The sequence below is a fragment of the Magallana gigas genome, chromosome 10 (genome assembly GCF_963853765.1).
Source record: "Magallana gigas chromosome 10, xbMagGiga1.1, whole genome shotgun sequence".
In the NCBI taxonomy this organism is placed as follows: Eukaryota; Metazoa; Mollusca; class Bivalvia; order Ostreida; family Ostreidae; genus Magallana; species Magallana gigas.
Genome location: NC_088862.1, coordinates 17,105,196 through 17,120,004, shown reverse-complemented (window position 1 = coordinate 17,120,004; position 14,809 = coordinate 17,105,196). Strand labels below are relative to the sequence as shown.

The window sequence follows — 14,809 nt, the reverse complement described above, 5'->3', positions numbered from 1 at the left end:
TGATGTTAGAAGTTTCTTGGGTTTAGCTGGATATTATAGGAGGTTCATCCCTGAGTTTTCTACCATTGCTTCTTCATTAACTTATTTGACTAGAAAAGGAAAGAAATTTTGTTGGACTCTTCAATGTCAGAACTCCTTTGAGAAACTTAAAGAACTTCTTTGTACAGCTCCTATATTAGCATATCCAGATAGCACATCAGAATTTATTCTAGATACAGATGCTAGCATGTCAGGAATAGGTGCTGTGTTATCACAGATACAAAATGGTGAGGAGAAGGTTATTGCTTATGCCAGTAGGACATTAAACAAGTCTCAAGTCAGATACTGTACCACTTACAAGGAATTGTTAGCAGTAGTTACATTTATCAGGCAATATCGACATTTCTTGTGGGGTAGACATTTTACGATCAGAACCGATCATGCATCGCTTATATGGCTCAAAAATTTCAAAAATCCAGAAGGGATATTGCATGCAGGCTAGATGGCTTTCAGTTTTAGAGACATATGATTTTTCCATTCAACATAGGCCAGGCAGGTTGCATTGTAATGCTGATGGTTTGTCTAGACGACCTCCCAGTTATTGTAAGCGCATGGATTGTCCTGATTGTCATTGGGGGGATTGTCATGATTCTGGTGGTCAAACAGTTACAGTGCCCGAGCAAATGGACAGTAATACATTGTCCTTGCCCGCCGGGATTGTTTCCGTTAGAACCATAGAAAGGTTCGATTTGATGGAGTCGGAATCTGACAATTCTACGGATGACAATGGTGCAAGTTGTGATTCAGAAATAGTGCCTAACTGGTTAGATACTTGGTCAGTTGATCAATTAAGAACTTGGCAACATCAAGAGCCTGCAATTAGACAAATCATGAATTTGAAAGAAAATTACTCTGTAAAACCCCCTAGAAATATGTGGCTTTGGATGCAGCTCCTGACTTAAAAACCTACTATGGTTTATGGGAATCTTTGATAGTTAAGAACAACATGCTGTATTATAGATGGATTGAACCAGATGATAGGGAGACTTTGTTATTGATTGCTCCAAGACAAATTAGGTCCAAGATATTGCATGAATTGCATGATAATAGAACTTCTGGTCACTTAGGCAGGGACCGTACCATCAAGGCAGTCAAGCGTAGAGTGTATTGGCCTGGTATGTCTACAGACATTAAAAGGTGGTGTAAAGAGTGTGATGTTTGTGCTAGGGCAAAAGCTGGTCCAGGTTTTGGTAAATCACCTCTTTATCAGTCAGTCATTGGTGCTCCTTTAGACAGAGTAGGCATAGATATAGTAGGTCCTTTACCCCGCACAAATAATGGTAACGAGTACATTATAGTTCTCTGTGATTATTTCTCTAAGTGGTCTGAAGCTTGGGCAGTACCTGATCATACTGCATTGACAGTTGGAGACAAGATAGTAACAGAGTTTTTCTGTAAGTTTGGTTGTCCAAAACAGTTACACTCAGATCAAGGTCGTGAGTTTGAGTCGGAACTTTTTAGTGTCCTGTGTTCAAAATTAGGCATTCAGAAGACACGCACTACTCCATATAGGCCACAGTCAGATGGTTTAGTTGAGAGAATGAATAGGACCTTATTGCAAATGCTATCTTCCTATGCAAATAAGAATAGAGATAATTGGGATGATAATCTTCCCTATGTCCTTACAGCCTATAGGTCTACTGTACAAGAGAGTACTGGTTGTTCTCCGAATAGAATCATGTTAGGACGTGAGACAGTTAGCCCAGTAGATCTTGTCATAGGAAATCCTCCTTCTTCTCCAACTCCGGTGTGCCCTATTAAATATGTAGAGTGGTTACAGATAGTTCTAGCCGATACTTATGGCTTTGTATCTGAAAATTTAAGAAAATCAGCTGTCAAACAAAAGAAATTTTATGATAGGGGTCTTAAACCCAGAGAATTTTCTAAAAATGATTTTGTTTGGAGGTGGTATCCACCAGCAGCAGGTGTAAAATTAGGTCTGGGTTGGACGGGACCTTACAAAGTGACCAAAAAGATCACAGATGTAACGTATCAAATACAGAGAGATCCCAAAAGTCCTTTGAAAGTAGTTCATGTTGACCAACTTAAACCCTATGAAGGTATACTTCCACCTAAAAACTGGTTACCAGTAGATACCCTTTTAGACGAGTCTATAGAACCCCCTGAATTTAGCAGGTTAGAATCTTCAGAGTCTTTTGAGCCCGAAGATGCAGAGATAGATTCTGCTTCACCAGATTTTACTGTGCCCAGTGCTGAACCTTTCAGACAGTCAAGATGGGGTAGAAGAATTAAACCTCCAGTTGTCTACTCATCTTGAACCAGTATCTAGGCATATTCTATTATTTTTATGCCTTATGTACATAGTCTGTTTTTATATTTTTCTTTATTATTCATTAAATAATTATAGAGTTGATTAAATTTTTGTTTAGTATGTCAGGATAGCATGTTCATAACTGATACATAGAGGTAAAATTAAAGTTTAATTATAAATTACTAGTCACATCTAGATTGCTGGTTGTTTTGTTTGTGTTTCTGAGTTGTTTTATTTCTTGCTCTTGAAATTAACCTTCAGGTTATACTGTATTTGAACTTTATTGGATAAAGGATAGTTATGTGTTTTAATTATTAAGACATGATGGTATCTTCTAATATAATTATCTAGAAGTCAAAACAGTACATGATAGATATTTTGAATATCTAGTATCAGTAATACATAGATACGAATCATTGAGAGTTTAGCATTCTTAGATTAATGCTTTCCGTAGATGATCCTTAGTTTATCTCCCTTGTACTGAACTAGAAGCAACCCAAGGGTTTTTCATATAGTTTATCTATAGGGATAGATGCATTTAGGCATCTTTTATTTTAGATGTTTTTCTATAGGAGAAAACATATTTTGAATAGATAGCTATTGAATTACCCTTTATATCGTACAGTTTACAATAAAGTCTTAGAATTTAAGATTTTATCATCAGTTATTTCGGAGTAAGTTATTTACAATTGAGAAATGCTTGCAATTCTATCATTAATCTGGGTTATCCTATTATTCTTTTATTTCAGCTAGGATGGCCGATGTTTTACAGTTATCAGTTGAGCAATTAAGAGGAGATGGAGGAGCTCTTTGGTACATCTTTTCTAAAGAGTGGCCCTCAGATGGACAAGCGTGTTCCATTCCTAGCTGTCCATCTGGGGAGCACGTCTTTCACAAAATAGGATCGTACAGGGCCCACTTCATAAAATTTCATAAGGAATTTGTGCCGGTGTATTATTGTCCTAAGGAAGGATGCTCCTTCAGAGCTTTTAAAATTTCGCCTATCCGTAAGCATTGGGATAAGAAACACCCAGGACTTCAGGGGTGTATTTTGTGTCGGAACATTAAAAACCCAAGATACTGTAATCCTGGACAGATAGATATGCCCTTGCCTACTATACATAGGGACGCCAGGGACAGGGCAGCAGAAGCCAGACGTCGAGCATCAGCCTCTTCTACACCACTATTTAAACTCCCAACATGTTATAACGCTAGGGACATGAAACCTCATCACTTTTGACATTATTTATTAAGTAATTAAACAAAATCTGTGATTTTGTTTATTTTTAAGGGGGGAGGAATGTAACAAATTTGTTTATTTTCATTATACAGTTTGCATTTTTCTTGAAGTTTTTACAGTTTAAATAGTTTATTGTCATTCTTAAGGTTCAAATACTTACTGTTGATCATTTAATTCTTTCTACTCTCATACTTTGAACAAGTTAAAAATTATCCTATTTATAGTTACACTTCTACAGGAAATAGTATCCATGTTGTCACTTTTGCCTAAGTTATAAAGTTACCTGTTCTCTGATTGGCTAAGTTAGTCTAGTTTCTGTGGTTTTCATTGGTTAAAATTAGTGAATAGAATACAGGTATATATAAGAGAGTGTTCGGTCAGTTTTCTTTACTTGGGTTAGGGGGTGATTACCTTATGGTAAGTCTCCCTTTCTATTCTTGGCACTTAAACCTCTTGGTTTTGCAGCTATGAATAGATTAGAGTTAGGTTTAGTATATTAAAGCATGATTTATGTAGAGTTAGGATTTAGTTCATTTTTGTAGGGTTTAAAGCATTTTTTTTTATAATACAGATTTTCCTTAAGGTTTAGAGTGTAAGTTTAGATAGGTTTTCCCTTTCCCAGTCCTGGTTTAAGGTGTTGTAGATAACTTATTTTTATAAGGAGGATTATCTTAGTCATTTTTACATTTATTTGTCATAGAGGAGAAATTTAATATTTATAGAGATGTAGCTCGTTCCTTATTCATTGTTCCTCGTCTGTTATTATTAAATCTATTGTTAGATTCTATGGTGGCCCAGTAGGAGCAAATTATGATTTTTGGCAATTATTTGGCATTTTTGCATTTTCTTATTTTTTTATTAATTGTAGAATTTAATTAAATTATCAAGTATCCATTGTAATATCAGTTCATTATAAATTCAGATTATACATATTTTCAGAGTAATTTTCCCTTTGAGTACTTCTGTTTGTTAATTTCCATATTTTTGTCTATTATTATAAAATTCTTGTTGCTATCCTTGACTTAAATCAACTCTATAAACATTAATAAATTGTGTTAAATCTTACTGGTGTTTTCATTACAAGTGTTGACCATAGTTCAGGAATCCCCTTACCTGGGTTGATTTTTAACTGAGCCAGTATTTGACTTCAGAGATACTTTGATCACAAGAGTTATTGCCCTTGTCGTACTGGTTCCGGTTACACCTGCAACTCTAGCCAGGAGCTCTGACCACTGAGCTACCCAGGCCGATATCCACGGTCCATATATAGCCCAAACTACTACTGGGACTCTCTTTGCAAGACAGGAAACAAAGAGAAGCATGTCTGTATGATTTTGTAGATACATTTTTGATAGAGAGAATGATCTTTTAAATCAAAACTTGTCAAGCCTAGCTGGGTCTATGAGGTTGGGGTCCAAAACCCTTAGAAGATTCAAATCTACTAATGAACACATTACATGTAACTCATATATCATAAAACTACAAAACTAAGTCTTGCAACAACCCCAACCCCACCCCATCCCGGGCAAACAAATTAATATTACATGTACGTTTTTCTTTCAATCTTATATATATCGATCGATTTACAAAGATTCAGAAATGCGATGATTGAAAACCGAAAAACATGATACATATATTATACTAACATTCATTCATTCATAAATGTAGCTGATGGCCAGCGTTTCAATTCTAACAACATCTGTGCGTGCAAACGCGCGCGAATTAAGTAGGGCAGAACAGGTTTTTTTCTTTTTCTTCCTCAGATTTAAAAAAAAATCTATACATGCATGTATACCTTGATAAATGCTCACAATTAAAGATAAAGATACATGTATACCATCTGTTTATGTTTTGTTTTGAAAATATATATTCTCCATTATCCTGTTTACTTTTATATAAATAATTTTATCATCTTCATTTTGTCATTGAACTGATACATATACAAATACATGTATATGTTAAACCTATGAATAGCATGGTTTTAGATAATAAACATTACAACACATACAGTACAATAAGAGTTCAAAATAGACTTTCTTTGATATTACTAGGCTACAATAAAACAATTGCATGCAATACGCGAACTTTTACTTGGCGCACCAGAAGTACTAGTCATACCGCGCATGCACGGATCTAGAGGGGGTGGGAGTCCAGACACTCCCTGCAACATTAAAATGCCTTTAAATTACATCAGAAAATCACCGAACAATGCCTCGGACCCTCCTCCGGACAAACTCAAATAATCGTCGACCCCCCCCCCCCCTTCCCGAGGGAAACAAATTCTGGATCCGCGCAAGCCGTGTGAAATGCAAAATAAACGGTATCGGATGTAAATAACTGTTGCATGTTACAAAAAAGTAAGGTTTTATGTAGTTCTTGATAAACACTGATGCAAACATGCCATTTTTTTTTTCATTTTTCAAATTAGGCCTAGTTGAATTATCAATACTAAAAAAGTATATAAGAACTATTTCAAGGGGTATGATTATTATGTGGAACAAAAATTCAAAAGCAAGAACGCGGTGAAGTATTTGAGGAAGTTATGCATTAATCGTTTACAATTAATGAAAATTTCGACATCTGTCAAACTCAGAATTTCCATTTTCATTTTTGTTTGATTAATGGAAATGAGAAATTGCAAGGATATATACGTAGTATATATATAAAAATACATTTTTATTCTACATACGCAACTTGCTGTCTGAGGAGTCTGGATTTGCAAACAGTCGTTTGCAATAAATTATATGATTGTGTTGTGATTTCATTTTGGATTTTCATAATATTTAGATCATCTTAAAACTGTACCGGTTCATCATAAATTTATCAGAAATTACGGATAGATAAAAATTCAATCTAGATGCACTGTGTGTTTGTACGTGTGTGTGTGTGTGTGTGGGGGGGGGGGGGGGTGTACAAACCGGGGACAAAATTCTGGATCCGCCACTAACTATTCGTATACAAAGAAAAAATATTTAAAAGCATTCAAACACAGTATCATTATTCATGTTATATGTAAATTACCTTACACTGAAAATGTGTAATGACATGTACCGTTCAGATGTATTCATAAATAATTAATGTCCCCTATTGTTATAACGGATGACCTCGAATGAAAGAAAGGGGTGGGGGGTCGGGATCTTTTATTAACTACGTAGTATATATAAACATTTATTTACATACATATATATGGAAATCCCAACTTTCGTTTTAGACACTGTACGGAACGTTTTTCAGCAATTTTTCATTCGTATTAAAACAAAGCTTTCAACTTCCTTGATAAAAACAACTCTTGTATTAAGTTCGCTTCACACTCATCCAAAATTTATATTACAAATTTCTGTATGTAAAAAATATCAAAATGCTTGACAAATGTAACTATATCATCGACTAGTTATCACAATTTATATACTTTACGTCGCACCGTAGCTACATTTAATCTTTATCGATCTATCCCAAAACAACCTAGATTATCCATACCATAGCAAAGGGTTGATAGATGTAAGTATTACTTATATCCATAATCAGATGATTAAAATAGGTAAACGAACATTTGATATATGTATTTATATATTTTTTCTTCTTCTGTCAACACTGTAATTTGAGTTTTTAGTTAAAAATATTTTCAAACTCCTTCTTACAAAACGAAACCAAAATCATAATTTTTGTTCGTAGAAATCTGAAATGAAAATAACTATTACTAATCAATTACTACGTTATGAAAACAGAGATTCGAGAATTTTTATAATTGTTAAATGTATTAGTTAAACTAGCTAGCCGGACTGAAATTAAGCGTGTCGTGATCGAAATGTAACCCTATCCTCAGTATCATTATTCTTACTCTGAGGGCTGGTCAAATTACGTTACAAGATCCATGCATGTTCTAGAAAATACAGTATTAAAAGAAAAAAATATCAAAACATGTATTATGTACATGTAATTCAATTCGCTATTGTGTATTGTCAATAGCCTAGATAAAAAAATTACAAGTCTTTAGAGGTTCTGAACTTTGATGACGTAATCATGTTTAAAACGAAAGTAAATACGTATAAAATCAACAATCGTACATGTACATAATTTTTTGTCTATCTACTAATCTAAAGGCTAGTTTTATTCAATAATTACATGAAAATTAATACACGAAACTTAAAAAGAAAGTGACTATTTACAGTAACTTTAATGACAATTTTTTTAGGTTTGACCTCAACTTAACAACATTGTATTGTATATATAGAACTACAGGTAAAAAATAGTACATATCATATTTTTTCCAAAAGAATATTAATTCAATTGGAATTTTGATGCAAAACAATATTGGAATTTTTCAAGACAATTTCTAATGAATGTATTTGGAAGAGAGAGAGAGAGAGAGAGAGAGAGAGAGAGAGAGAGAGAGAGAGGACGCAGTAAAAAAAAAAATCCAATGCAGATATATATAGGCCATATGAGGACCCCAAACAGACTGATAAGATTTGAAGGTTTGAGATATAGACCATTTTTCAGTGTTATCATTTTTTTCAAGTGTACTTATAGAACGATTTTATTAAAAGAAAGATATATACACTTGAGATTTGACTTTTCTGGGTTTTTTTTTTTTTAAACTTGTTTTGAAACGCTTTACATAATTTGATTTTTGGGTAATGTATTTTCCTCAGTCATCATGCAGCTATACTTAAAACTTTTTTGATAAACTATCGTCTCTGCCTTTACCTTTTTAACTGTGGTACGAACAATTGAACCAATTTTAACCAAACTTGACAAATAGCACAGTTTTGCAAGTTTATTAACGCCATTCAAATTAAAGACAACAACCTACTCTTCTTGTAAGACAAAATTAGAAAAAAATTCATTATTTATATTACTGGCCAGTGACATAAAAACGTTTACAAAAACTTTTTAAGTCTATTGACAAACGACAACCCTCCAGCATGCTCGGATCGCAGGGGGGGGGGGGGGGGGGGAGCTTAAAATTTATAATTTCTCACAGAAACATTATCGCAAATATGCCTTGGATCCCCCACCCCCCGACAAACACCATAATTTCTCAGATCCCCCTGGAAATAATTTCTGGGTCCGCGTAAAGCTTGGGTCTCACAGATGAGCCAGATTTTGGGGTCAAAGTTCATAGAAGAAATAAATAGAGAGGTAAAGTTTTCAGCGTTGAAATTTTTTTCTCAATTCTAAGTTTTGACATATTAATATTATCTAAGCATGAAAAAAGGGTAATGTTTGTTACTAAGGAAGGTATTACATGTTACAGCTTGCATAAGATAATGCACGAAAATATAGAGTGCAGTGTTTAAAACGAAAGTATAATTATGTTTACAAAATAATGTTCATATACAGATGATTCACGTATCTTAAAACCAAGCACCACCCGTTGGGTTTAGAGAGAGACCCCATTCTGGTTAACGTTCATCACAAAAACATACATAAATAGATATTCCAATTAAAGCTAATGTGCTTCCGACATATTTTAGTTTCAGCTATTAATTATGACTAGTTAAAATTATATAATTATATTTTTGTACATGTACTGCTAAAACTAGAATATGCCATAAGGACACTAGCACATGTTTACCATGATAAGTAATTAGTGTTACAACTAGGGAAGCAAATACCGGTGTATATTCATAGAAGTATCGAACGTGTATGCACTACATTTCTGAGAGCAACATATTCAAAGGTGTGCACAAGAGAGGTGCTAGCAAAATAAATCAACGAGAAAATGGGTGAGGGGGGTTATTTGTACGGGGTCAAATTAAAGAGAGGCCACGCTTTGTGGAGAATGTGGAATATACGTACATATATAGAAAACAAATTTCAGATTTCATGCTTTAACCTTTGCATGCATAAATTATACATAGTATGAATATTTTTTTTTAAGTAGATTTATATCTTTTTGAGAAATTTTCCATGAATCTAAAATATTCATATTGATTTATAATAACATAGATACGATTCGAAATTAAAGCTGCACTAAATCAAGCACCGATCAAGAGGAGGGTCGGGTGATTACGGTCCCCCTGGAGAATTCAAACCAATATCATAATAACACAATTAAATTACCATCAAAATTAAGGCTCGGACCCCCACCCCTACCCTCCTCCGATCTTCCCTGCCTAACTAAATCTTTTTCTGAACCCCCCTCCCTCTCCGGGCAAATTAAAAATTCTGGATCCGTGCAGGCATGTAAATTCATGCAGGAATTTTATTATCAAACTTAGACTTAAATTTAACTGCCCGGATTCCCTGCAACTCGATGCTTGACTTCTCCTTAAAGTCATGAAATACACAAAATACAGGAAATATTTAAGTTCATATCACAATCTCATAGACTTGTAGTATTTGTTTGTCTATATATTTAAAAAAAAATAAATTGTTCCATTTATATCTATTTTTTAATTATTAATGTGTTCATGTTTTGGCTCTAAATATCAGCATTGATATAAAACAGGGAAGATGAGAATGCCAAAAAAATTAAGTAGGAAATTGACAAATCTAAATAAGCAATAATAAACTTGTTTGTGGTTATTTCTATTAATATCTATAGGAGCATAGTCACGATTTGATCTAGTTTGTTTTCTATATTACGTCTAAATAAACGAAAGCTTCACCGACATTTTCCAATAAAACTTTTCGAGAAATTGTTTTTCATGTACATACAAGATTCGTGCGTTATTTTTTGCTACATAAAGGTTAGGAAGGCTGAATAGTTGTGGTCATTTTTTTAGACATTATGAATCTCTGTATAAAAAAAGGGGGGGGGGGTCAAAGTTAAAAAGAATTGAATTTTCTCTAATAAATAAATATATAAATATTACCACTAACAGTTTATAGCTCAAAAGATCATTTCTAAAAAAAAATGATACAATCTTTATTTGCACAAGACATACATCTTATGGCATAGGTTATTACATATACTTAATAGCAATATTGAAATAATGGTATGGTACATGTACATGTACATGTACATGTAAAGTACATTGGCAATGTATATAAAATAAAATTTTACTGACAGGCGAAAAAACCCCCCAGAGAATTATTCTTAATTATCATGAATATTGAAAGCTAGATGGAGAAACTTCCCCAAATTACAAAGTTCTTTAAAATTTTGACACTTAATAATTGTATAAATTTGTATACAGAAGGTTTTTTCCAATGAAATTTCTTGATATATTTTACTCGGTTACATGTAAATAGGTTTATCTGTTGGATTTATTGTTGACAATCCGGCCTCCTTAATTAATACCGAATATATTTACACTCGCTAGCTGTTTATTTTGTCCAGTAGTTCTTTACCAAATCTTATATCAGTCTTGATATTCATAAAATACTAGTTGACGTTTATTCTGAAGACAAAAAGTTTCTCGTGTTTGTCACAAGGTGGTTTGTTTAGAATAGTATTTATAAATACATAATTGGGAAGTTTTTTGTTTTTTTTTAGCAATTCATTTGTTAAAAGCCAATATGGCAAGATGTACATGCACTCGATGAAATGCAGAACTCCTATGAATATCACGAAAGAGTTAGACTAAGTAGACACTGAGAGTGAATATTTTAAAAATGGAAAAAAAAATGTTTTCTACACAATGTATGAAAATCCTTGTTTTAACCATAATGATTATAAAACAATAAATCTTGTTATAACATGACCCCACTCATTCAGAGCAACAGAAAATTTTTGGTCGCAAAAGGAAACACTAGACAAGTATAATTATTTATTTCCAGGGAACGTGATTTATTGATTTCCTTATTAATGGCATATATGTATCATAAAATCTATTACAGGAATTCAAAAATGGCCGAGGGAGAATTCGAAGTGGTACCTATACCACAGGTTTCCTTGGCTCCGGACCAGTTGTCTCGAAAGTTTTTGCTGTGTCAAGTTTGTAACGACATTTATAATGAGGATGGAAAACATGCTCGTCTGCTCCCGTGCCTCCATTCTCTTTGCTTCGAATGCTTGAATAAGACAAAAGTCAACGACCAACTTCAATGTCCAACCTGCAAAGTCACCCACAACGTGAGTAACGTCGACAAAACTTGCCCACGTGACAACACTCGTCGTGACCTTATGGATTTCGTCAAGGTCAAACGAGCACCCACGGCCGTGGGCTGTACCGCCTGTCCTTCCAATATTGCCACTCACAGATGCAGGCAATGCGCAGAATTTCTGTGCGGCGAGTGCGAGAGTGCTCACAAGCGTGTGAATGCTACCAAAAATCACATCCTGCTGGAATTGGAGAAGCTAAAGCAGTCCAGTGATCTCGACGCCTTTTGCCGCCAGCTGTTATGTAGCGAGCATCCGGATAATGATCTAAAGCTATATTGCACGAAAGAATCATGTCAGAAACCGGTATGCATGATGTGCGCCATCGTCACTTGCAAAGAGACGAACGGCCACAAGATTGAAAGCGCTGATACCGTGGCTAATTCCAAAAGACAGATCATAAGGGATCAGAAAGTAAAAATGGAAGATGTTGGCAAACAGATACAGAGCGTCACCAATGACGTCAAAGCCGAACAGGAGATGGTATCTAAGCTTCGAAAGACAGTGGAGGATGAAATTGATAAAACGTTCGATAGTCTGGAGCAGATCATTTCGCGAGGCCGCGCGGATCTGAAAAAGACCCTGGAGGATGATGTTATGGTCAAACAAGACAACCTTAAAACTCAAGATGCTGACCTGAAGAGAATGAGAAGCGAGATAGAGGAATCGAGCAAGTTTACTGACCAAGCTTTGGCTTACACCAACGCCCCGGCTTTCCTTCAGGTAGAGCTACTTGTGGTATTATAAAACAGCTAAGGAGGTTGGGTGGTAAATTATTACCAATCAGATCTAACTTAAATTTTTATACATGATTTGTTTTCAGCTATTACATGTATTTATTATTAGTGAGGAAAAAATGAAACATTTCGGCTTTACAATTTGAGCAACTATTTCCCATATCTTTATACAAAGCTTTACTCAAGGAAATCATTTAAAAAAAAAACCCGACATCCATGCCTCCTTAACTGGTTCTAAAACTTTTATACCAAAATTATACCGTTTTGAATACTAGTATTTTTTCTTCACAGGTTTACCAAACCATACAGAACAGACTGAAAACGCTCACCGACCAATTTTTCGACAAGGAGCCACACGAAATGGCGACCTTTGGTTTCCACGCTAAAGGCTTGGTGTCAGAAATCCAAAGCAAAGTTGGCGAGATGGCCAATATCTGGTCTGTCTCGGCCTTTCCACCCAACTGCAAAGTTGAGTTTGGAGATGATCTGGAGGAAAATAAAGCGGCAACTTTTATCGTCAAACTAAAAGATTTCCAAAAGAAAGGACCTTTCAAAGACGGAGGACTAGACGTAACTGATATGAAAATTATCATCAAAGATCCAAAAGGCAAATGTTTCCTTATTTGATGCGTCTAGTTGATATAATTTTAAAATTAAGAATCATCGAGATTTTCACCAAGTTGAAAGCTTTAGTAAATGACCATTGCCCTCTTTATTTAAGTATTGAACATTGATTTGTATGAAATATTTAAAGTATAGCTATATTTCTCTTTTTTACTATTGTTGTTTTCATTGGATACTAGTATGAAAAGGGTTTTAGCTAACTAAATACTAATAAGACATAAAACCTTGGATACAGGTGCTGAGACTGAGTGTGCCAGAAAGATGAAAAAAGGAAGCACTGACGAGCTGGAGGTCACCGTGAAGCCAACCATGACAGGGAGACATTCTCTAGAAATCAGAGTACTGGATAGAGTGGTTGTCAGCAAAGATTTTGAGAGCAAACCAGGTAAATGTTTTCATTGTTTATTCATTAGACTCAGTGGTTTATTCAGTATTATTTCATTTTTTGTTCATGGAGAAGGCTTAAATAGGCATTTCCTGCTCCCTAATTCATTTGCTTAATATACATTGTATTTACTAAACAAAATATGGTCAAACAAAATCAGTATGTTTTCATATGCTAAATACTAGCACAGTATTAAGGTACTAGTATTTAGGAATTGTACAAAGATCTAATATCATAAGGAACTGGGTTTGCAGCTGTGGTGCGAGGAAGCAGGAAGGAACCATCTCCTCAAAAAACTCCACCTGTCAGGAGGGAAGTACCAAAACCGGAGCAACCAGCAGCACCACTTGGCATTCAAAGTAAGAACGTACAAATGTACATGTAACTATGTATAAAAACATTGGGTTTTTTTACTATTAAGTTGTAATATTGGTTAATTACGTCAAATTCATGCATTTTCAGAGCCAGATATGACCTTTGACCGTGACAAGGCACACAAAGATGTTTCCATTTCCGCTGACGGAAAGGTTTTCAAAAACATCTCTGCTGGAGACCAAACGGAACCTGTTCCTAGCAACAGTCGTTTACAAAAATACAAAGGTGCTCTCTGCGCGATGGGCATAAAGTATCCCGGGCGATATTACTATGCGATTAAAATGGAAATTAAGGTTAAGAAGCCTTTGGATAAAAGCAATCTTGTCTACGAGCTCGGAATTGCTAGAAAGTCCGTCATCGGGAAAAATTTGGTTGTGGAGGGAGAGAAATTCGCATGGTCAATGATCGGGGCCCACCATGTGGATTGTGATGCTATCTGTCTGCACATTGCCCACAACAACCACTTGCTCTACCACGAAGTTCTAACAAAGAACGAAACCGGAAGCACTATGGAGAGAGTATTTGGATTCCTTCTGGACACCGAGTTTGGCCAATGGAAAGTCTTCGATCACAAAATCGAGAAGGAGATATGCGTTGTGGAGTCTGTTGATTGCTCCGAGTTTTTGTATCCAGTGGTTGCTGGCTACAATCCAAATAGCGTCGAAGTTACCGCTACCTTTATGGACGTGTAACATTTAACATAAAAAAACCTTATGAACAGAAAACCCAAGTTCTCTGAATGTGATAAAAAATAAACTGCATATTCATCAAGATAAATCGAATTAATGTTAACTCTCATGTTATTCTTTGACCTTTAGTTATATTTCATTAAATTGTATTGATTAAATGAATAATTCATGAAATTATTTCCTTACACAATTCTGTATATTCTTTTTTTACATATTGTTTGAATAACCTTAATTGTTATCTTTTTTTTAATTTTTAATAACTGAAATTATAATGGCTTGTATTTTTTTGTAAGCATTGTTATGACAGGCGCTTGTGTATTGATACTTGCACAAATGTATATGATTTTAAAAATAGAACTTGTAATATTTAAGATTATTATGGGAAAATAATATTGTAT

At 34.6% G+C, this 14,809-nt stretch overlaps 1 protein-coding gene across 2 annotated transcripts; it reads left to right on the top strand.

Annotated features, from left to right (window-relative positions):
* The first annotated feature begins 6,910 nt into the window (after window positions 1-6,910).
* On the top strand, window positions 6,911-14,550 carry LOC105336934 (E3 ubiquitin-protein ligase TRIM45). 2 transcript variants are annotated; one of them, XM_034454034.2, is made up of 6 exons: window positions 6,911-7,049; window positions 11,340-12,324; window positions 12,630-12,945; window positions 13,198-13,347; window positions 13,602-13,706; window positions 13,810-14,550. In XM_034454034.2, coding segments are annotated over exons 1-6 (2,163 nt in total). In that variant the 5' UTR covers window positions 6,911-7,047; the 3' UTR covers window positions 14,415-14,550. The 2 variants fall into 2 exon arrangements, with proteins under 2 accessions (XP_034309925.2, XP_034309924.2); XM_034454033.2 differs by having other exon boundaries at window positions 13,587-13,706.
* The last annotated feature ends 259 nt before the right edge of the window (window positions 14,551-14,809 follow it).

Bases quoted from the DNA above. Each gene is read 5' to 3' on its own strand.
- LOC105336934 (XM_034454033.2), top strand. The intron at 12,325-12,629 runs GTAGAGCTACTT...TTTTCTTCACAG, and splicing joins ACGCCCCGGCTTTCCTTCAG to GTTTACCAAACCATACAGAA. The intron at 13,707-13,809 runs GTAAGAACGTAC...ATGCATTTTCAG, and splicing joins AGCACCACTTGGCATTCAAA to AGCCAGATATGACCTTTGAC.